General features: G+C 38.6%; 1 protein-coding gene across 1 annotated transcript in view; it reads right to left on the bottom strand.

Moving 5' to 3' along the window:
* Nucleotides 1-22,623, bottom strand: part of REPS2 (RALBP1 associated Eps domain containing 2) — a 204,616-nt gene that overhangs the window by 55,943 nt on the left and 126,050 nt on the right. The window contains exon 13 of the mRNA XM_032757980.2: nt 21,202-21,338. Within this exon, the coding sequence (XP_032613871.1) occupies nt 21,202-21,338 (137 nt within the window). The remainder of the gene's footprint in view (nt 1-21,201; nt 21,339-22,623) is intronic.

Genomic DNA, 22,623 nt, shown 5'->3' with positions numbered 1-22,623 from the left:
CTACTTTTGGTCTTTGATGATGGTGATGTACAGATGGGTTTTTGGTGTGGATGTCCTTTCTGTTTGTTAGTTTTCCTTCTACCAGACAGGACCCTCAGCTGCAGGTCTGTTGGAGTTTACTAGAGGTCCACTCCAGACCCTGTTTGGCTGGGTGTCAGCAGCGGTGGCTGCAGAACAGCGGATTTTCATGAGACCACAAATTCAGCTGTCTGATAGTTCCTCTGGAAGTTTTGTCTCAGAGGAGTACCCGGCCGAGTGAGGTGTCAGTCTGTCCCTACTGGGGGGTGCCTCCCAGTTAGGCTGCTTGGGGGTGAGGGACCCACTTTACGAGGCAGTCTGTCCGTTCTCAGATCTCCAGCTGCGTGCTGGGAGAACCACTACTCTCTTCAAAGCTGTCAGTCAGACAGGGACATTTAAGTCTGCAGAGATTCCTGCTGAATTTTTGTTTGTCTGTGCCCTTCCCCCAGAAGTGGAGCCTACAGAGGCAGGCAGGCCTCCTTGAGCTGTGGTGGGCTCCACCCAGTTCGAGCTTCCTGGCTGCACTGTTTACCTAAGCAAGCCTGGGCAATGGCGAGCGCCCCTCCCCCAGCCTCGCTGCAGCCTTGCAGTTTGATCTCAGACTGCTGTGCTAGCAATCAGCGAGACTCCGTGGGCATAGGACCCTCCGAGCCAGGTGCAGGACACAATCTCCTAGTGTGCCGTTTTCCAGGGCCCGTGGAAAAACCCAAGAATCCGGGGGGACTGACCCGATTTTCCAGGTGCCGTCTGTTACCCCTTTCTTTGACTAGGAAAGGGAACTCCCTGACCCCTTGCGCTTCCCGAGTGAGGCAATGCCTCGCCCTGCTTTGGCTCGCGCACAGTGCACTTCACCGACTGTCCTGCACCCACTGTTTGGCACTCCCTAGTGAGATGAAACCGGTACCTCAAACAGAAATGCAGAAATCACCCGTCTTCTGTGTCGCTCAGGCTGGGAGCTGTAGACCGGAGCTGTTCCTATTTGGCCATCTTGGCTCCACCCCTTCAACAAGATTTTAAACTATGATTCTACTTCTTGAATTGTTATAGGAGTCTTCAGACTTTCTAATTCTTAAGTTGATTCTGATAAATGATATTTTTCTAGGCATTTATTCATTGTCTAAAATTTCAAATTTATTAGCATAAGGGTGTCCATACCCCCCTTATTATTATTTTAATCTCTGCATGTGTAATTGTCTTTTCCCATTCCTCATACTCCAGTTTTCTTCACTAATCTCAGCTGGCATTTGTCAGTTTTGTTACTCTTTTCAAAAAACCAACTTTTAACTTTTTTGAGCCTCTGTATTATATGCTTGCTTTCTGTTTTATTAATGCTGCTTATCTTCTTCCATTTACTTTCTTTGGGCATATCTTGTTCTTTTTCTACCTTAAATTGGTTGCTTAGTTCACTAATTTGTAGCTTTTATTTTCTAATGTAAGCATTTAGGGTTATAAACTTTTTCCAAGTACCTCTTTAGTAGAATATCATAGGTTTTTCTTTGTGATATCACTCAGTGCTAAAAGCTTCCTAATTTCCATTACAGTTTATTTTATGATGTCTAAAGTATGTCTTTTAGAATTTCCTTAATTGAGAAGTCTATTAGTAGCAAACTTTGTTTGTTTGACTGAAAAGTCATTTTTCCTCTCTTGAAAGAGGATTTAATTGGGTATAGAATTCTAAATTGACAGCTATTTTCTCCCAGCACATTGACGGTAACATTCCACTGCCTTCTGGTTTCCACTATTGCTATTAAGAAGCCAGCTCTCAGTCGAATCACTCTTTTGTTAGATGGCCCATCTTCTCTCTGGTTGCTTTTAAGATCTCCTCTTTGTTTTGGGTACTCTGAAATATCAAACTTTATCCTATGTCTGCACATGTATTTCTCTATCATCATTTTATTTTATCACTTGTTTGAGCTTCACTGGAATTTCTGAACCATGTAGCAACCCATTAATTTTGGTCAATTCTCAGTGATTCTTTAAATGTTGTATTTCTACCATTTTTCTCTCCCCTCTCCTTCAAGAGCTTTCTAACTGTACTGTGTTCTAGATAATTTTCTACGACCTACTGTCCAAGTAACCAATTCCCTCTTTAGCTGTTCTTAATGTCTAACAAAATCCAGTCTTCGAGTTTATGTTACAGAATTGTTCTTTTCTAGAAGTTCTATTTGGTCTTTTTTGAAAATGTTTTTTTCATTTTTATAATTTCTTGGCCACTCATTTTCTTCCTCTTTTCTTTCAACATATTTATATAATTTCAATATCTGAGGGCTTTGTATTTCCTGTTTGTTCTTGCTCATTGTGCTTCATTTCCTAGTGTGTTTAGCAACCTGTGACTCTAAACTCAAATTCCTTGGAACTTTACCTATAGGAAAACTTCGAGGCATGTGGAAAGTGAATTCCTCTTCCCTCCATCGCTTCTGCCAGAAATCTGAGGGTACTATCAACCTGGGACCACTTTAAACTAAAATCTTGGCTTGATACTCGTTTCTGCTGTATGACCCAACGTTTTATTAAATGTCCTATCCAAAGACTTTTGAGTACAGACAGCAGTTCAAATACATGCAGCTAATCTCACTCTTAACTCATTAACACAAAAATGAAGAGAACTGTTTAAGTGCTCTTGTTTAAATTTGGAACTGGGAAAACAGATGAGCAACTGATAGCTGACTAGACAGATCTGAGAAAGCAGGGAGTAACCAATTTGTACCACAGAAGCCCCCCAGTTCTCAGGAATTGGTGGCATCAAACACCTCTGAATGTAGGGGTAGAATGAGGAAAGCAATAAAAACCTAAAGCAATTAACTAATAGTGGATTTATTTCCTACCCTTCAGGAAAAGGTCATACTTTGACAAGACCCTTCAGGATCTGGTTCTAGCTATTCTTCATGCTGTTTTTGGCTTCAGGGGCCCTACTCTTACAGTCCCCTCTGCTGTAGTAGCTATGCCTTATACCTGTCTCACACGATAACTCAAAATACAGTAAGTGATCAACAAATATTTCTTTAAACTACTTTAAAATCTATAGGATTATGTTCCATCCTCATTAAAAAAAAAAAAAAAAAAGACTGATTGAAGCAGTTTAGGAGCAGTTTTTTCTCCCACATTCTGCACAGTTTCAGCATGTTTCTCACTCCAGCAAAATGCTAGATATAGTTTTCTTTTCAGGGAAGGCACCAGGCCCAGATGAAGGCATGAGGGCCATGCTGAAAACAGACAGATTCAGTAAAAATATGCACTTTGGATGCTGAGATTCTTCCAGCCTTCTTCCCTTCTGCTCCCAGACTGCTGCTTCCTTCCAGAGATTAGCAGAATGTGTTCCAGAGAATCAGATCAGCCAGGAAGACACATCTAAAGAGTTGATATCAAGGGATCTTCGACAAGACGGCCTGGCCAGACCATTCTACCATGAAGCCAATAGCTGGCAACTTCCATCAATTTGCTCATATATTCCAAGCAACTTTTTATCCTTCATTATTAAATATAAGTGGATGACTAAGTATTACCAGATATCTACAGAAAATGTTCTAACCTAAGGTGGGGATCAATAAAAACAGGAAGAAATGACCTCATAGAAACAGACTAGACCTTTACTAGGAGAAAACGTTAAAATATATATTATTAATATCATCAGAATGATCATTAAGTTTATTCCAGAAACATTTAAACACTAACTATGTGGGAGGTATTGTTCAAGGTATTGGGAAAATATCCATGGGAAAAACAGGAAAAAAAAAAAGCTATACCCTTATGAAGCTCATATTCTACTGAGAAAAGAGACAATGGGGTAGAGAGTGACAGATAAAATTTTAACTAGAGTCATCAGAGAAAGTCTCAGTAAGACATAAGAAATGCTATTTGCTAAGGTGAAATGCTGGGATGCTATTTTAAAAGAACATTCAGAAAACAAAACAAAACAAAAAGAATACTCGGAAATTAAAAGTAAGATAGCAGAAAGAGAATAGAAAGGTCAAAAATAATCTGAGGAAATCTTCCAGAAAATAGGGTAGTAGCCAAATAAAAGATCCACAAAGAGAAACAGAGAAAACGGCAGGAAAAATAATCAATTAAATGGTTCAATAAAATTTCCCAGAAATGAAGAATATGAGTTTCTAAATTTAAAGGACCCACTGAATACCCAGGACAATGGAAGAAAACAGACTCATGACAAGGTATATCATGATATTTCAAAGTGCTAGAGTCAAAATAATTTACAAGTTTTCAGCAGGGCATGGGAGAAGAGAGCAAGTCATATACAAAGGATCAGATGTCCAAATGGTTTTAGACTTCTTCATATATCATTAGAAGCTAGAATCCATTGGCACAATTCCAACAAAATTCTAAAGAAAACTTATTTCCAACTGATGATTGTATATCCAAGACTAGCAGCCTGCATGATGATACAATTAAATACATTTTTAGACATTCAGGGTCTCAAATTGAGCTCCACGCACCCTTTCTAAGGAAGCTGCTAAAGGATGTCCCTCACCAAAACAAGAGAGTAAACAAAGAAAGAGAAAGACACAGGATACAGTAATAAAAGAAATCCAACATGGGAAAAAGAGGAAGGGAATCCTTGGATGACAGTGTAGAGAGATCCCATGATGAAAACTATGTACCAGGCATTGAAGACAATCAGTTTATATTTCTTCAAAAAGCTGAAACTGACGGAACACCTGAGGTGTGAGAATTTCATAAGAGGAACTCTGGAAAATTGAAGAAGTCTGTGGTTGAATCAGGGGCAAGTACATTGAAAAGAAACAAGTTGATTATTCACTCCAAGGCAAACAAAAACCTGTGCAAGTAAAAAAAAAGTAATTTACTATATGTCTTACATGGCTATAACAACAATAATATAAACACTAAATATTAATCTAACCAAAATTATAATTTTTCGGAAGGGTGGAGGAGAAAGATACTGGGGGAGGGAAGATGATGGCAAAAATTGAAGTCTACAAGAAGTTACACAAATAATGTTATTTAGAATTACGAAGGAAATACCAAAATAATCAACATTTTAAAACCCTGCAGCAGAGCACATTCTCCTAAGTCTTGGAGTTCTATCAATGGCCTTGGAGGAACTTCTCAGACTTCAGTTTGTCCCCAGTTCAGCATGAAGCTCTGGGCCTTCCCCTCTACAATATCAGGATATCAGCTATGATTATTTACTTTTCCAGCTCTCTTTCCTGAAGTCATTTCCACTGACCCTTAGTCAAGAAAAAGGAAAATTAAGAGTACTCATTCATTTCACTTTGCTCTAGATCTAGGGTCTCGATGAGAACTCTCTCAAGATTTGCCTACTCACACACACAGCTTCTGCAGGGAAGCAGGCAGAGTCAGAAGTGCACCCAAAGCCTCAGGTTTCTCTCAGTTGCCACTCTTTCCAAAAAAAAATATACATATATATATATATATATATATATATACACACACACAGCATTAACTCATGCATTTTTCCTTGTTCGGCTGCTGCTGAAAAATCTCTTCCTTGCATTTATAATTCTGTGTTCCTTTCCTTTAATGGTGGGAGATATTAATCTAGCTACATTCTATCAATTTTGTCTAATTCATCTTTCTGTCTCCCACAGCACCTAAACACACTGCCTTATGTTTAGTAGGTACTCGCACAGTGGTTGAAATTGGAATTAAATTTAATTTTAAAAATCTTCTCTTACAATATTTTCAGTCTGCTCTTGACTTAAAATTGGATCCAAATATTTTATCCAGTATGCCCTCATCAGTCAAAAGAAAAAGTACACCTTCATGCAAAGTGAAATTTAAAAAATACTTTGATCACATGGTGAAAGGCAAAGGAAAAAAAAATAGCTGAATAATCTAGTGTACATTTGCAAAAGATGACAATGTACTTGTTAATAGTAACAGCTGCTTTCCTGGGAGGGAAAAGAAGGCAAGAAGACGGGAGGAGAATGTTGTTCCCACATACTTTAAAAAGTGACCATACTCGTCAAGCATTTGCAGGTTTATTTGTCAAATATTATAGTTAATAAAGTGGGATACTAGATATCAGCAAGGCTTTGTCCAGCCAAAAATTTGTATAAGTGTAATCCAAAGGAAAATAATAAATACCCCAATCCTGAAAACCACATTAAAAACTTCAGGAAAAGAAACTGTCATTTAATCCTAAATTCAGAAGACAGACTAATAATTCCTACTGTTTAAAACAATTTCTTAAGTTTATTGAAAGACATGCAGATTCTGATACTGATTTATTGGATCTCTGCTTCCTAGTATCTTCATCCAAAACTCCAACCTCTAACAATTTTTATCCTCTTATTTCATTATGCTTAGAAATTTCTAGGTAAAACATTACTCATAAACATTACTATTTACTAATTTCCTTCAGATTTTTACATAGCCCTTAATCAATAACTAAGTGAAAATATATTCCAACTTATTGAGTGGAAATAAAGCAGCAGATGTGGCCATTGAAAGCTTCAGGAACAGAGAGCCGATTCTTCAGGGGAACAAAACTTGGAATAACTTCAGCTGTGGAAAGGGGCTCCCATCCCCTCTAACTAGGAATATTTTATGTGAAGAAAATAAAAGCATTCGAATACCAAAGGGGGAAAAAAACAGTCAAGGAATGGAAAATGTTGAAAGGAGCCTCTCAGTGGGACCTATACTTTTAAATATCAATCAAGTAAAGAGCCACATGCAAAGCTTTAAGGATTTCATCAGTAAGGACCATTCCTCTTCTTGGCAAGTTCATAAAAATGGCTATTTCTTTGTAACAGAAATTGTTCATTCTTTCTCTCCTTTCTAATCATAAAAGCATGTATGACCTTATACATACCTCTTGATCACCCAGCATACACAGTGATGGACATGTATGTCATATACACCAGTGTATGTAACAAAATGTTTGCCAAGAACACCTTTCCAGAAATACCTGCCTCTATCCCCTGACGACCACACATCACCCCCCGAAATACAAGCTCATTTAATTCTCTATGGAACAGAATATACTTTGTTACCAGTTAAAAGAGATTAACTTACACATCCTTGTAACTGTTCAACAAGGAAAACATTAATGACTGAGTTTAGAAAAGTAGTGAGATCAAATCTGATTCTTTCACTTTACAGATGAGAAAATTAAGACCTGGAGAAATAAAATGACCTTGCCAAGGACACAAGGCTACTATCGAGCAGTAATCAGTACCACATTTTGAACCTACAGGGCAGGCAGAGCAGAAAAATGCAGAGATGGAGGATAAACAGCTAGACAGAGGGTATTCTACATTCAGGGAATAAGCATGACAGAAGGCTTCAAAGCAAAAAAGTATTGCAACCTCAAGGAGCTCAAAGGATCCTTCTGAACATGCTACAAACCACAAATGAAGTAAATAAGATACTATATACTATCTAAAAAATATGCCATTGTAGCAAATACTTAGACTTCTGAGTCATGGGATTACCTCTTTGCAAGATTATGTATGACTCCCCTGTGTTAAAAAACATTCAGTATAGTGCTAGCATAAAAATAAACATATAAATCAACAGAACAGAATGCAGCATCCAAAAATAAGCCCTTATATTTAACAGACAAGTGATTCTCAACAAAGGTGCCAAGGCAACAGGAAAAGGAGAGTATTTTTTGACAAATAGTGCTGGGATAACTGGATATTCATATACAAAGAGATTAACTTAGATCCTTACCTCACACCTTATACAAAAATTAAATCAAAATGGATTCAAGATCTTAATGTAAGAGCTAAAACTATAAAAATTTTAGAAGAAAACAAGAAAAAATCTTCAAGACCTTGGGTTAGGCAGACTTCTCAGATATGACATCAAAAGCACAATCCAAAAGGAAAAAATTTAACATTACACTTTGTCAAAACTCAAAACTTCTATACTTCAAAACATATCATTAAGAAAACAAAAAGACAAGTCACAGACTGGGGAAAATATTTGCAAATCATCTATCCATAAAGGATTTGTATCTAGAATATATAAAGAATTACAGAATATACAACTCAACAATAAGACAAACGCCCACTTTTTTAATGAGTATGATTTGAGTAGACATCTGACATGGTTTGGCTCTGTGTCCCCACCCAAATCTCATCTTGTATCTCTCATAATTCCCGTGTATTGTGGGAAGGACCTGGTGGGAGATGATTGAATCATGGGGGCAGGTCTTTCCCATGGTGTTCTCATGATAGTGAATGGATCTCACGAGATCTGATGGTTTTAAAAATGGGAATTTCCCTGTATAAACTCTCTTCTCCTGTCTGCCACCATGTGAGACATGCCTTTAGCCTCCGCCATGATTGTGAGGCTTCCCCAGCCACGTGGAACTGTAAGTCCGACTAAACCTTTCTTTTGTAAATTGCCCAGTTTTGGGTATGTCTTTATCAGCAGCATGAAAATGGACTAACACAACATCTCATCGAATAAAATACATGAACAACTAATAAGCACATGAAAAGATGCTCAACATCATTAATCATCAGGGGAATACAAATCAAAACCACAATGAGATATCACTTCACACACACTAGGATGTAGGATAATCAAAAAGATAATCATAAGTGTGGGTGAGGATATAAAGAAATAGTAACCCTCACATATTTCTGATGTGAATGTAAAATGGTGCAGATACTTTAGAAAACAATTTGTCCATTTCTTAAAAAGTTAAACATAAATTTACCACATACCCAGCAATTCCACCACTATATATCTAGCTAAGAGAAATGAAAACATATGTTCACACAAAGACTTGTATTCAAATATTAATGGCAGCATTATTCATAACAGGCAAAAAGCAGAAACAACTCAAATGTCTGTCAAACTGAAGACTAGATAAACAAAATGTGATATAGCTATATAATGGAATACTATTCAGCAATAAAAAGGAATTAAGTACTGATACATGATACAACAGGAATGAACCTCAAAAACATCATGCTAAGTAAACAAAGTCAGACACGAAAGACCCCATATTGTAGATTCGGTTATATGAAATGTTCAGAAAAGGAAAATCTGCAGAAACACAAAATAGGTTAGTGGTTGCCTGGGGCTGGGCATGGGGAATAACTGTAAACAGGTATGTGGAGTATTATCGGAGTGCTGAAAATGACCTAAAACTGGATTATGGTGAAAGTTGCACTATTTGATAAATTTACTAGAAATCATTAAATTTTACACTTAAAATGGATAAAATTTATGATCTATATACCTCAATAAAGTTTTTTTTAAGCTAAGGGTAGAAAAAAGTATAATTAATAATGTGGGGGAAGACAGATATGAAACAAGATGGGATACAGTTGATTAATTGTTGAAGCTGGATGTCCAGTATACTATTTGTCTTATATTCTTGCTATATTTAGAGCTTTCAATAATAACTTCATTTTTGAAATTAAAAAAAGAAAATAGATATATTATTTCCAAGTATCTATGAAGGCAAAAGCTCCTTTCCTAGCTCCCTGAAGTACCTCAGAGAAATCTACTAACATTTTAAATCACATAGAAGGAAACACAGAAAAAAACACATTAAAGAGTGCCTTGCAAAGGTTACCATATTCATTCTTTAATACATCCTTTAACTTTAGATATTAATTAGTGTTATTGCCCATAGAAAAGTAGTAGGGTGTGCCCTCCAAATTAATTTAATGTAGATTGCTTTCTTTGATACCAAATCTGCTGCAACAAAGATCTGATCAAAGATTTCCCAACTTCGAAAGATTCTGGGCAGGATGTGGTGGCTCACATCTGTAATCCAAGCACTTTGGGAGGCCGAGGCAGGCGGATCACGAGGTCAGGAGATTGAGACCATCCTGGCTAACATGGTGAAACCCCATCTCTACTAAAAATACAAAAAATTAGCCGGGCGTGGTGGTGGGCACCTGTAGTCCCAGCTACTCGGGAGGCTGAGGCAAGAGAACAGCGTGAACCTGGGAGGCAGAGCTTGCAGTGAGCCAAGACCACGCCACTGCACTCCAGCCTAGGCAACAGAGAGAGACTCCGTCTTAAAAAAAAAAAAAAAAAAAAAGGAAAGAAAGATTCTGATGGAGAACAAAGCCATTATATTGCCTGGATCTTAGTCTCCTCATCGGTAATATGTGAGAGTTGGCCAAGATGACATTCAAGTTCTCTTTTAGCATTGACACTTCATGATTCTAAAATTTATCCATGTTTACTAATAACTCCTTTTTCCTGTACCATAGGATATGTAATAAGGGTTAACTAGGTCCTGGATGGAGACATGGGCAGACTTAAGTGACAAAAATGCATGAGATTCAATCTTGGTCAAAGATGGGTGTCTGGTTTCCTCTCTCAAATTACATTTACACAAATGCATTCCTCCTAAGCATTTTACTATTAAAACTCTTGGGTTGGTTGAAATCACTAGTTGTGTTTCTGTATATGTTTTCAGGTAAATCAAACTAAAATTTCAAGAAGTACACATCTTTTTTCAGGATTAGTTAGTATTCATTCACTAGCAGCTGTTTCCATCACACTTTCATTAGTGCTGAATAATGCGGTGGGGGAGAGAGAGAATACAAATGTGTGTTAGGAGGAAGGCAATCTACAAAAAGAGTCTATCATTTTGGAACTGGCTCTTCATCTATCTATCTTATCTATCTATCTTATCTATCTATCTATCTTATCTATCTATCTATCTATCTATCTATCTATCTATCTATCTATCTATCTATTGACAGAGTCTCACTGTGTCCTTGCCCAGGCTGCAGTGCAGTGGCACGATCTCGGCTCACTGAAACCTCCACCTCTCAGGCTCAAGCCTCAGCCTCCCGAATAGCTGGGATTAGAGGCATGCATCACCACGCCTGGCTAATTTTTGTATTTTTAGTAGAGACAGGGTTTCTCCATGTTGGCCAGGCTGGTTTTGAACTCCTAACCTCAGGTGACCCACCCACCTCTGCCTCCCAGGGTGCCGAGATTACAGGCATGAGCCACTGCGCCTGGCCACTACCATTATTTTTTAAAATGTGACATACAGTCAGCACAACTGCTAAGCCTTCAACATTTCAAAATGACTTTGTGATGACAACTTCTCCACACCAAAGTTCCTTGCTTATGCCACAATCTTTTGCAATCTGGCTTAACCCTACCACCCTAATGGGATGTTCTCCTAAGACTTCCCGAAGACACCGTCTACAAACTCCTTCTCCACCAGTCTCCCTTTTTCTTGGCCAGCCAGCCAACTTGAATCTTCCAGTCTCTACTTCCTTCCTGTAATACACTCCTCCCCAGGCACTCCAGGCCATGGTACTGTGTCCCTTACTGAGCTAATACAATCACATGGCTTCGGGTTCAGTTCCACCAGAAATTTGGTGTTTACATAGCAGGTCCTGAAGAGTTTTGAGTAGGGAAGTGATCATAGCTGTGCTTGCAGAAAATTAATCCTGTTGCTTTATGAAGGAAAGAACAAAGCAAGCAAGCCAGATCTGAGGCTACTATAGTAGACTCCCAGGAAACTAGTCATAAGAAGTAAATCAAGACAGATGTCAAAAAAGAATAGGATTTGACTGAAAAGTCATATCCTTCAAAGTTTAGCTCACCAGCCCTGTGCACCCCCTGCCCACAAATCCACTGATCATTCTAGTTAGCAACCACCCAAACTCTAAACCCTTCTAACAATCACACACAACTGTGACATTGATTAGTAAAGTTTAGGGGCATATCCATATTCCTCTTGGGATCCTCCAAAGTGCCAAGTACCCAGTAAATGCTCATTAAATACTGGTTGAATAAGACACTTTTCTGGTCACCATTACTGAAGTCTATTTCAGTTTTCATACAATTCTATAAATTCAGATGTATATAAAGAATTTACTGATGTACTGAGAATTATATTGTTTTATGATCTCCTTCAGCTCACAAGCTTCATAATAGTCACAAATTAAATGTCCAACAATAGGAAAATGCTTAAATAAACCATAGTCCCAATTAACAAAGGTAGAAAAAATAGAGTATCGCCATTTTGCAACTACCAATGAAATAATGGATCTAAGCAGTGGTTTGCTGGAAAAAGCTCATGCCAGCTTGTGAGAGCCAGCTGTGTGCATCTGTGCCAAACTCCACATTCAGTAACACATCAGTAGGAATGAAATTAGCCGTGGCAGGAGTGTTTACACCATAAAAATTGGCAAGTAGCCGGTTGTTAAACATTTACTGACACACCACTGGATGTAGGCAATGATGATCAATAGCTGATAAAACCATTATTTGAAAGGTCACTGGGATCTTTATCGTAACACATGGATGAGGCTAATACTACGTAAACCCACTAATCAATCAAACATCACAAAAATAAAGGCATTAGATACTAGAGAGCTCTTAATGTGGTGCAGTAAGAAGTACACAGCATCTTCAGGTAGTATTCTTGTCAAAAATCTAAACTAACTCTAATCAAGCCTAGACCTACCTATCAGTTTATAGGAAATACAGGGGATGGAAGAACAAACAATCAGCAAAATACAGAATGTGAAAAAGTCTACAGGGTAGATGATTTTTTATGAATAAATGAATAGCAAAGAGAAAAAAAAGATTGAGCGAAGAACCTATCGGTTAAGAGACTTAAAATATGCCGAAAACAAGTGCAATGTGCATGTAGCCCTTGTTTGAATTCTGAATGGAACAAACTAGTATAAAAAGACATACTTGAGACAATTCAGGAAATATGAACACTGGCCAAATATTAAATGACATTAAAGAATTATTGTTAATTTTGTAATGTATGACAAAGGTATTGTGCTCAAGTATTTTAAGACCTTATCTCTTAGATATATAAAGAGTTTATATATAAAATTATATGATATTTGGGATTTGCTTCAAAATAATATGGGGGTGGAAGTTCTCAACTTTTGCATAAATTTGAAATTTTTCATAATATGGTTTTTAATAGAGTAGCCAGCATATAGATGATATATAAAAGAAATACAAAATTATCAGTACTGACATGGATATCTCCAAGAAATAATGTATAATGTATATAAAAAAGGCATGAAGAAAACATGCATAATGTGATGAAAATTATTTTAAAGACCATTTAGAATTGTATCGAAAAGAATAAAACTTTTAGGAATACATTTAACAAAAAAAATGCAAAACTTGTATACTGAAACATTGTTGAAAGACACTTAAAGATCTAAATAAATGGAAAAACATCCTGTGTCCATGCATTGGACAACTTAATGTTATTAAAACCGCAATACTAACCAAACTGATATACGAATTCAATGCAAGTCATCCAAAATCCCAGCTGGCTTTTTTGTTTTTACAGAAATTGACAAGCTGATCATAAATTTCATGTGGAAATGCAAGGGACTCAGAATAACCAAAACAATCTTGAAAAAGAATAAAGCAGGAGGACTCACGCTTCACAATTTCAAAACTTACTATAAATCTACAATTATCAAGACACTGTGGTATTGGCATAAGGATAGACCTATAGACCAACAGAACAGAACTGAGAGTCCAGAAATAAATCCTTATGTTTATGGTTAATTGATTTTCAACAAAGGTGCCAAGAAAATTAAATGGATAATTAGTAGTCTTCTCGACAAATGATACTGGGACAACTGTATATCCACATGCAGAAAAATGAATTTGGACTCCTATCTCATGCCATATAAAAAAATTAACTCAAAACAGAACAAAGACGTAAATGTAAGACCTAAAACTATAAGACTTTTAGAAGAAAGGAGGAGTGTTTGTGACCTTGAGTTAAGCAACCATTTTTTAGATATGACAGCAAAAGCACAAGCAACAAAAGAAAAATACATAAATTAGACCTCATCAAAATTAAAATCTTTCATGATTCAAAGGACACCATCAAAAAGATGAAAGGACAACCCACAGAATGCAGGAAAATATGTGTAAATCAAATATCTGTAAAGGAACTTTTATGCAAAATATATAAAGAACATTTACAAATCAACAATAAAAAGACAACCCAATTTTTAAATGAGCAAAGATTCTGAACATTCTCCAAAGACAACATAAATATGACCAATAAGTGCATGAAAAGATGTATAACATCATTAGCCATTAGAAAATGCAAATCAAAATCACAATACCACTTCATGCCCACTAGGATGGCTAAAATTCAAAAGGCAATAACGAGTGTTTTGAGGATGTGAAGAAACACAATTGGAATCCTCATAAATTGCTAATGAAATAAATTGGTTCGGCTGCTCTGGAAAATACTTCAATAGATCCTCAAAATGTTCAACACAGAGTTACCATATGAACCAGAAATTCCAGCCCTACCTATATACTCAAGAGAAAGAAAAAATATGTTTACACAAAAGCTTGGACATCAACATCTATAGCAGAATTATTCACAATAGTCAAAAAGTGGAGACAACCCAAATATCCAAAATGTGGTTTATCCATACAATGAAAGATTATTCAGCCATAAAAGGAATGAAGTATTGATTCATGCTACAACATGGATGAACCTTGAGAACATTATACTAAGTGAATGCAGCTAGTCACAAAAGACCACATATTGTATGATTCCATTAATACAGAATTCCGGAATGGGCAAATCCATAGAAACAGAAAGTAAGTTAGTGGTTGCCAAGGGATAGAGGAAGAAAAGGGGGGAATGGGAATGATTGCTAATAGGTATGGGGTTTCTTTTTGGGGGGATGAAAATATTCTGAAATTACATAGTGCTGATAGTTATATAACACTATGAATACACTAAATATCACTGAATTGTACACTTTAAAAAGGTGAATTTTATGGTATATGGGTTACATCTCAATAAAGCTTTCATTAAAAAAAAAAACAACTGCCCAGACTGCCAAATGGAACTCTTGGCTAGCTGTGCACTGTGGACCCAAAAGTTTGGGGTGGGTCAGGAATCCCATAGTCCCACTAGATTTTAAAAGAAACAAGTAGCACTCACAGGAAAAATTCAGTAAGGAAATCTATAAGGTCACAGCTGCTTTTGTGGCCAAATTCATCTTTTAGAGAACCTGAAAGGTAAGTTTGGTATTAGGAACATCTCTTACTCCCAAGGAGTTTACCTACTTCTTAAGTTACAGAAACAAATATTCATTTACAGAAAACCCAGGAAAGACTTCTCAATTCGCCACTCAATAAACACAGCCACTTCCAAGTTAAGACAGAGCCCTTACCATGACGTTTTACCCAACTATACATCTCACAATGTAATCTTTGGGAGGTCCTCCAGAACTACTCCTCAGTGTTGGAAAGGCACTGAAATGGAATCTGAAGAACACATCAGAGCTTAAAAGAGTGCTCGGGGCCGGGCGCAGTGGCTCATGCCTGTAATCTCAGCACTTTGGGAGGCTGAGGCGGGTGGATCATGAGGTCAGGAGATTGAGACCATCCTGGCTAACACGGTGAAACCCCGTCTCTACTAAAAATACAAAAAATTAGCAGGCCGTGGTGGCAGGTGCCTGTAGTCCCCAGCTACTTCGGAGGCCAAGGCAGGAGAATGGCATGAACCCGGGAGGCGGAGCTTGCAGTGAGCTGAGATCACGCCACTGCACTCCAGCCTGGGTGACAGAACGAGACTTCATCTTAAAAAAAAAAAAAAAAAAAAAGTGCTCGGAACACTTCTGTCATTTCAGCTGCATTCCAGGAGGTGGTAGCAGATGGTCATAAAGATACCCCGAATACAGAATCGTAGGGAAGATTGAGATAAGTAATCTCAGGCAGGAAAGATATCTCTGGTACTCTCAGATACCATCATTGTAGCTAAAGAGTGAAAAGCAAATTTTTAATAATAGGTGACATCTGTACCTGAGCCAAAAATTCAACAGAAATAATTTTTTCCAGTCCTGTCCTCAGTCATATTTCCTTGCCAGAGGCATTTACCATTTTGTCTACACGTTTATAAACATACACATTCTGCACCAAACTTTTGTCACTTAATTTATCCGAGATAGCTCTCCATGTGGTATACGTGCCTGTTCCTTTTAACAGCTTCATACAATTCCATAGGATGGATGTGCCATAGTTTCTTAACCATGGAATGAGTTGTTATTATCAGCATATCTAAAGCAGAGACAGGAAATTAGCTACCCATGGACAGACACTAGCCCCGGATGTGTTCTGTTCAGCCATCACAATGGTTTTAACGTATGGATCTCAATGTATTTGGCCATATGGGGTGTGGTTTAAAAAAAAAAAAAAAAAAAACTGACCATCAACATCCCCTTCTCCTTTTTTGCAGTAAGAAGCGTATTTCTGGGAAATGGCTGCCCTGCCAAGGACTACATTTCCCAGCTGCCTGGCAACTAGGTCTATCCATGGGCCTAGGTCCCCCCAGCTAGATATGAGTGGAAATGATGAAAATGCCCGGTCTGAAACTTTAAAGGAACGGCTATGTCTCCTCCACACCATCTCTGCCCCTTCTGCCAGACAGATGCTCAATGACTGGAACAAGGCAGAGCTAAGGCTTTTTACTGTTACCATGGAAACCTCAGGCTACAAACCTCAGGCATGGCTTTGAGAAGAGGCAGGTCTGAATCAAGAGTGGAAGAGAGGGGTAGTTCTTACTGACTCCGTGGACAGAAGAAACCCCTTTTTATGAAAAAAAAAATTACCTCACGAAAATAACTGTTTCGTTGAGGAAAAGGAGGTTAGGTACCAGCTTAGTGTGATTTTTCTTACAGGAATCTCAGTAATAAAAGATGTTTCATAGCTATAAATATAGAGCTATAAAATCCAAACATCATTGAGCAAATTCCGGGTCTGACTGCCTCTGGGTTTTGCATACTTCCATTGTCACTGACTTAGACTTTCTTGCACATTTTTGCTATCTCTCAAACACAGCAGCTGTGTGGGACTGTGAGGCAACGGCTCCAAGAACTGGGTCAGCTATTACAAATGGTGATCTCCCTGTTACACACAGCGATCACAGTGTATCCACTTCTCCTTATGAAAACACATGCCTCGGGTCTGATGCCAGTACCTAGGGCCCTGGAATCATCTAGGCTACTATAAATCACACATTCACACTCTCTTTACAGATACCAAAGTTGAAGCCAACTGTTCTATATTTCCAAAGTTGGCCTTGTTCATTTTTATAGATTTACATTCTAAATCAGCCCTTTGTTCTTTTTCCCCGTATCATGTTACCTATTTTCATAAATGTAAAGGCATTAATGCCACCTACTTCTAAGCTATTTCTTTAAATGCTACTTGAATCCTACACCAAGAGTCTGTGGACTCTCCTTCCATTGGTTCTACAATTTTTTATTCTATTTCCTGCTTTTTCCTTTGGATAAACATCATCACTCCTATGTAACATCCATCCCATCTTTCTCTTCATTTTCCTCTTTCATTGTTCTTTGCATCTTCTCTCCATCCTATTTCCTTTCCACACTATCACTCCACTTTAAGCCACTCTGTCTCAGCACCTTAGCTTCAATCACTCTGCTTTTCACAATCCTGTGAGTCTCATTTTATTAAACAAGGGCTGCATTTTATCTTTCCCTTTCAACTCAAGTCCACATCTTACTTCATCTCACGTTATTTTCTCCTCTTTTCTTTACCTTTCCTTATTCTTCTATTGTCATAAACAGGGTGACCCAGGCAGTCTGTCTTAAGTGATAAAGTTGGCAGGAGAGGATATGGGGGGTGGGGCTGGAGGGACAAGGAACAGCAGAGCAGCAGGTGAGGTAGGCTTCCCCATGGCCACCCTCACATTCCCAAGTGCCTGACAGGAGGGAGGTCCAGAAAGTAGGCAAAATGAAGAAGAAAGAAGTGGTCCCCGTGGTTAGGCAAAGAGACATGTAGCAACAGAAGCTGGCCAAGCCTTCTGAGCAGGCAAATCATAAGAGAAGAAATATTTATGGCCAATAACAATACAAAAAGATTCTCAGCCTCACTAGGAATCAGGGACATTAAACTGCCTATTATATAGGTAATGATTAAAAAGATGAACATGAAGCAGTTTTGGCAAGATTGTGAGGAAACACTTTTAGACAGTGTTGATGACGGAGCAAGTTGACAGGTGTTCCACCTCACCCTTTGGCAACATATAGCTACACTTTAAACATCTACAGCCTTTGACCCTGCAACTCCAACCAGCAGGATTTAACCTAAGAAGATAATTAGATGATGAAACAAAGATATGGACATGAAATTATTAATAACCTCTGCCTTGTTTATATTATAAGAACAAGGTGGTGGTGTGAGGGAGCTTGGCAAGGGGAGGGTGAGGGGAGGCTCATACCTGTGAAGGAGTGATGGGGGAGAAGGACAAAAAGAGAAACAGAGGGGTATGAAGAGGACACGGGGGTCGGGGTGGAGAGAGAGAGAGCTTTGCTTGCAAGGGTGAGAAAGGAATGGGGGCTGGGGTCATGGGGTGGTGGGTGAGCTTAAGAGGAAAGTATGGGGAAGAGAAAAGGCAGAGAGAAGGAGGGAGAGATCTCTCTATCAAAGCACAGTCAACCATGATATATCCATATCATGCACACCTTAAAGGGAACGGTGCAATCCTCTATATGAAATAGAAAGATGGTTAATTGGAAAGATCAGGATACAGAACAGCAAGCATAGTGTGATACCATTTATCTAAAGTGATACATAAAGATAAGTGCAGCAAAGGGATGCCTACATGTACACCATGATTCTCAGTGAGTAGACTCTTCTGGTAGGTTTAAGCTCTATTTCATGCATTTCTAGTTTGTCAGCATTTCGATAATTAATTTCTAGCAATATGCAATACACTAAAATTCTATGTAATTTAGACAGACCCTTATACTTTTCTGTGAGAATTAACCAACATGAAAATAAATAAAGTAGATGCAATTATACCACCTACTTTTCATACTGCAGAAATGTTCTATTCTTCATGTGATAAATTTAAACTGCTCATTAAAATTTCATCTGTATAAATTTGTACTGAAAAGACAATGGAATTAGGCTATGAACAGAGACGTCACCCACCTAGCTATTATTTGTCTAAATCTTAGATTTATCAGGCCCTACCACAAGGGACCTCATCAGGGCATTATCAAACCAAAATACTTTTCATCTTGAAGTCACATCGACACAGAGATATCAAAGAAAGCTGTCTTAATTCAGGTTTTCCCTAAAGAAGCCCCTGACATATGAACTTGAGAACAGGTATATTATTCGAGTGAGGGGAAAGTGAGACAGGGCAGGAGGGAAGCAAAACAAGAAAAAGTACATCAATGAATGGTGTACTACGGCAGGCAACTGGGGTTCAGTCCTTTTGCGAGCCTTCTGAGAAACTGGGTAGGAGGAATCACAGAATTGTCCACCAGGGGTCAAGGAAGTTGGGGTGTTATCCTAATTGGTGGAGGCTTGCCATTTCAGGCATTAAATTCTTGATACTTGCAGGCCACGGGAATATGGGCCTTATATGCCTACTAAGGCCTGTGGGCCAAATATAGTACTACAGGTTGAGTATCCCTAATCCCAAAAATCCAAAATCCAAAATACTATAAAACCCCCAACTTTTTAGTGCCAACATGACACTTAAAGGAAATGGTCATTGAAGCATTTCAGATTTTTTTATTATATGCTCAACTGGTAAGCATATAATGCAAATATTCCAAAATCCAAAAATATCCAAAGCCTGAAACACTTCTGATCCCAAGCATTTTGGATAAGGAATACTCAACCCGTATTTGGATTATGTTTATTACCTCACCAAAACCTTACAACTCCATGGAGTATTGGCTCTACTGTACAGATTAGGAATCTGAGATGCACAAACATTAAGCTACTTGCTGAAAATCAAACAGTGAATAAGCAGCTGAGCTGAGCTCCAAACCCAGTTTTGTCTCTTCCACTATGTGATGCAGTGTCGTAAAAACCACAGCATGTGAATTCTCCAGTATAGCTGGCATCTCCTTACTGGTCACACAACCTGAGAGAGACCTGTGAGCATTTCCAGCCTCCCTCTTTACAAGGTAAAGGTATTGAGATAGCTTCCCAGATTGTTTTAATCTTCTTGCATCCATAGGAAAATCTTCCAGGTCATAATCCGCCAGCCATGTGAAATTTTTATAGCATCATCACCTGTGATTACTCCCACCCTACATACCAGTCACTATGAAATTTATGCCAGAACTCAGATCAAAGTATGAGAGGAAATTCAAGGCAAATTTTTGTCTGATGAACTCATGGCAGAGAATTAAATTTGATAGAGAGTTCCAGATTTTAGTATATTAAAAAACAATCTATAACTTTACTGTGAGGAGAATACTTTATTAGAACAAATAAAACATGCTGAGCTCTGCCCAGACACAGAGGTCATGCTAATGTGTGAGCCAAGGATAGTCTTTTCTTGCTTTAGTAGAAAAGATAATAATCTGCAAATCACTAGCATCTGAGGCTGGCCTGATTTAAAATGCACATAGATGGAGAAAAAGTTCCAGGAAATCATTGTATTTATAGCTTGCCTGCATGAGTCAGTGGAAAGGCCCTTGCTGCTCCCAAAATAACACTTGGGACAGCACTGTATCCTATCACCTTCACTAAAGCAAAGGCATGCCTCTCATCTTCTATTCCTTAGGAGGATATCTCCTACTTCACAGGAAGCCAAGGAAGCAGACAGGGCCCCTCTGGGCCTCGCCCGCCTCCAGCCCAGCTACACAACTGCTGGCTCAAGAACATCCCATCCCCAGAAGCCCAGAGCAGTCCACCTGAAGGAGCCCTTGCCCTAGGACCCTCCACCAACCACCCATCAGTCAGATTCAGAGTCCCCTCAGCATTAAATCCTACAGGACACAGGATCTTCTCCATAAGTGTAAAATGCAGGAGAAGGTTCTGGCTAGGCCTTAATCTCCAAGATCTTTCATAGAAGACTACACAGGCATCTGAGGAAATGACAGACAGCGATCTATCTTGTTCACAAATTACCAATGAAGCAGAGAGTAAGACCCCAGCCACACACTCAGCAGGCTGCATGGGAGTGAAGCATTTTTATCCTCTTGCTAGAGAATTTCCTAATCCTTGATCCATAACAAGTGTGGGCAAGGCTCCAGACACATGTGCTACATATGTGTCTAGAATTGCTTTCTCTCCCAAGAATACCATAGCCATGTGAAGACCTTCACGGAATGCTTAACTGCCAGGTCTGCTCTTTCTCCAGACTCACAGAGGCCACTGTGGCAGATACACATCCATTGGCTCCAACAGGAAACGAAAGGGCTCAGGGGACAAGGGGCACTTCACCTGGCACACTGGGCTGGAAGACTTTATTCAGATCCAAGGAGGAGGCTCTGGAATGGGTTTTCTGTGGCCGAGGTGGCGGGGTGGGAGGGTCCTCGCCCTTTTTCATGGCCTCTTCTATGGAGGTACTAGAGTAAGATCTGTAGCAAAATAAGGGAAGGTCAGAAGGGAAATGGCAAAGCTTTACTCTCTAAAGTTGGGGTGAAATGGAAAATACCCACAAAGTCAAAGTGACTACAAGGAACCGATGAGCTACCAAAGTAGCCATAAATTCTATTAGCCATTGAATGCCACTATGTACAATAATTGTCCAAATCCAACTATGAATTGGATGAACTGGGATCTTTTCAACCTCTTTGTTCTTATTATACCTTAGATCTAAATCAACCCCCCAAAAAAACTTTGTGTAAATTCAAGTCCATTTCTATTGGAATTGTTAATAAGAATAATATGGAGCCCTTCAGCTTAAGCATTTCCATGTTCTAACAGAAGGGCTTCATGGTATAAACTGATCAGAGAACTTTTCTCCTGTTCACTTGCAAATGTGATGACAGGCTCATGTGGAATTGGGACAGATAAGCTGAGGGTAAGAATTCAATGTTCAGGGGAATATGCCACAAACAAAGCTAGGAAAGGAAAACACACATCAATCAGATTGAGGGGTCTAGCTTGTCCTTCCCTGAGAAAGCAAAAGTCTCATTTTTAACCTTCTTACTCAATCTATAGCAAGGCATAATTAACTAGGCAACTTCTGAGATTGTAACTCTGGTAACACCATCTTTTTAAAAAGGAACTAAATAACTTGCAAAAGGTCAGACAGAAAGTTACACAGTTCGATTCAAACTCCAATCTCTGTTTCTATATCCCATTTTTAAAATGTTCTCATACTGCCTATGAGTCGGGGGGTGGAAATACTTTGGTGATAGCAACTAGAATATTTATTGGAGACCTACTTACTTTCCAAATAAAATTCAACTCCATACACTGCTTAGGAATAGCTTTAAGGACGGGTTCCCAATACGATGATCACAAAAAGGCCCTAAGATGTAGATGTATACATCTGTTGTATTTAGCTTCTCAACTAGCTTCAAGTCAAAGCAGAAAACGACCTTTGAGTCAGAGGTACATCCTAGAGACAAATTAACCTCTGAAAACCTTCTTCGTACTTAGCTATTAGAGTGGCATTTACGAAATTAGAATATATCAGTTACTATTAAACCCCTTCAGTTCTTGACAGAGCTGTTTTTGACACTGTGAGTTTTTATTTTCCTGAATAAGTTTCTCAAGGATTCTTTGTGGTAGTTGAGGGTTCTGTCTGTCTTACAAGGTTGCAACTTTAATAAAGCCACCATAATGGCATGTGACATGTTCTGGGGTGGTCCCTGTAACATAACTGGCAAGACAGGCAAGGCAACAACAGGCAGA

This window comes from Hylobates moloch, unplaced genomic scaffold, assembly GCF_009828535.3.
Source record: "Hylobates moloch isolate HMO894 unplaced genomic scaffold, HMol_V3 SCAFFOLD_7, whole genome shotgun sequence".
Lineage (NCBI taxonomy): Eukaryota > Metazoa > Chordata > Mammalia > Primates > Hylobatidae > Hylobates > Hylobates moloch.
The sequence above is the reverse complement of the archived record's forward strand: the minus strand, read 5'-3'. Positions and strand labels throughout refer to the sequence as shown.